The sequence below is a fragment of the Triticum dicoccoides genome, chromosome 3A, assembly GCF_002162155.2.
Source record: "Triticum dicoccoides isolate Atlit2015 ecotype Zavitan chromosome 3A, WEW_v2.0, whole genome shotgun sequence".
Lineage (NCBI taxonomy): Eukaryota > Viridiplantae > Streptophyta > Magnoliopsida > Poales > Poaceae > Triticum > Triticum dicoccoides.
Genome location: NC_041384.1, coordinates 241,583,171 through 241,585,408, shown reverse-complemented (window position 1 = coordinate 241,585,408; position 2,238 = coordinate 241,583,171). Strand labels below are relative to the sequence as shown.

General features: G+C 45.8%; 1 protein-coding gene across 1 annotated transcript in view; it reads left to right on the top strand.

Moving 5' to 3' along the window:
* The first annotated feature begins 236 nt into the window (after positions 1-236).
* Positions 237-2,238, top strand: part of LOC119267995 (glucosidase 2 subunit beta-like) — an 8,099-nt gene continuing 6,097 nt past the window's right edge. Inside the window, exons 1-5 of the mRNA XM_037549471.1 lie at positions 237-442; positions 538-651; positions 917-1,012; positions 1,180-1,419; positions 1,539-1,717. Of these exons, the coding sequence (XP_037405368.1) occupies positions 349-442; positions 538-651; positions 917-1,012; positions 1,180-1,419; positions 1,539-1,717 (723 nt within the window). The 5' untranslated portion in view covers positions 237-348. The remainder of the gene's footprint in view (positions 443-537; positions 652-916; positions 1,013-1,179; positions 1,420-1,538; positions 1,718-2,238) is intronic.

The window sequence follows — 2,238 nt, the reverse complement described above, 5'->3', positions numbered from 1 at the left end:
ACAACTCCTAGTCAGTATTCATCCTTCAGACCAAACGGACAAATGGCTATCTCCAGCCACTTAACATTCTACCCAACCAAACAGAAAAAAGATATCCCTAGCCAGAGGTGGTTGAGGATATCTATAGCCATTTAACCTATTCTCCGAACCAAACACATCCTACGGGTCCCTGTCTATCATGGGAGGAAATTTGTGGGTATTTGTTGGAGAGACAAGTGAAAAAAATAGTGAAGAATCGAGGCTCGTTACGTTTTTCCCTGTGGGGCGGAGGTTCTTTGCCTGGTGACACCCAAACCTGAAGCGAACCCACGCTGTTCGCCGACCCGTCCACTGCTGCTCCGGCCAGCCATGAGGGTCCTCGCGCTCCTCCTCCTACTATGGATCTCTGCCGCCGCCACTGCATCCCGTCCGCCGCTCGAGACCCTCGGCATCCCTCCGCAAGGTTCCCCCCGGATCTGACCGCGCTTTGCTTTCTTTTGCGCCTTCGCTGCCGACGCCAGGTAGATGCGGTTCTTAATTTAGCGTTGCTGGGCGCAGATGAGGCGTACTACAGGGGCGGCGTGATCAAGTGCAGGGACGGATCGGGCAAGTTCACCAGGGATCAGCTCAACGACGACTTCTGCGACTGTCCCGACGGCACCGACGAGCCAGGTACCGCCTCTTTCTTCTTCTTTGCTTAAAAACACGCTCTTTTTCTTCCGCGTGTGGTGTGATTTCTCCGAGATTTCTGTAGAGCCAGCCCCCCTTAGTTTCATGGCCTGTGCGCGTTGGTTTTGAACTGTGGGAGTCTTGGGGATCCATTCGTGCCGGAGATGTGTGAAAGTTGGGATATTCTCTCTGTTAGGCTCATATATTTGTGCCAATGTTGGAACCAGGAGAGCAGTTCACTGAATCGTGCTTCCTTTTTCCTGCGCAGGGACATCCGCGTGCCCGGAGGCGAAATTCTACTGCAAGAATACCGGACATTCTCCAATCACCATCTTCTCGTCGCGAGTGAATGATGGTATATGCGGTAAGAGGCTAATAGCAGTTGCGTTTTCTTTGTTCCATTGCTTTATTTGTTTTTGTCAAGACTAAAGATACATGTACAACAAAGACTAGAGACCAAGAAACTGGCTGGAGCTCCTATTCCATTGATCCTTTTATAACTTGCTCTACTTGTTCCTCATTGTTTGCTAGATTGCTGTGACGGGAGTGACGAATACGGTAGCAATGGCACTTGCAAGAATACATGCTGGGAAGCTGGCAAGGCGGCGAGGGAGAAGTTAAAGAAGAAAGTAGCTACATATAAAAGTGGTGTCGTTATTCGGAATCAGGAAGTTGAAAAGGCCGAATTGGCAATTGCGAAAGATGAAGCAGAGTTAACAAAACTGAAGGGTGAAGAGAAGATACTCCAGGGGCTTGTCGACAAGCTCAAAGGTGAGCCCTCATAGCCAACTCGTCGTTTTGCAAAGAGGGGTATATCGAGTAAATGTTGTTGAAGATGTTAATTTTAGATGGATAGTTTTTATGTGTCCAATACTGTTCATGCTGTGCAGAGCAAAAGAGATTAATAGAAAAGGCAGAGGAAGAGGAGCGCCTAATAAAAGAGAAGGAAGAAAAGAGAATTAAAGAAGAAGCTGAAAAACAAGCAGCTGAGGAAAACAAAGCACCTGATGCCTCTCAGGAAGCAGATTCTCAGGACACTAATGAGAAGGCACAAGAAGATGAAAGCAAGGTTGGTGGTTCTTCCTATATATTGTTTGACCCCTTGTCCATCTATTCCATGTTGGTTACTATCACCTCAGTTTGAAGAACTACTAGAACTCATCATCCTCGTCCATAATATCAGAACCCGAATTACCTTGATAGGAGACAGTTTTGTACTTAAGCAATTCACAGAAGTAATGAAATAATCATGAAATCAGTCTCTTGTATTTTTTATACTTTTAAAATCATTTAAGCTGTCCACTTACAAAATAAAGCCTTAAATGGTTGGTTTAGTACTTCAATTTTAGGGTTTCGCGCTATATAAGCTGAATTAATAACATCTAAAAAATGGATTGTTAACTTCCCTTCTTGTGGTCGCATTTTTCATAAGCATACACACATCTCAAAAAACAGATAATGCCCACGTACCCTGGAGGCTGTAGGTTCAACTGAAGCTATCAAGAAATATTCTGTGCAATTCCGGCCAAGGTTATCATGCTGATAGGGTGAGGCGAAGTAGCACAACCTGACCACCACCTAACTGCCCAA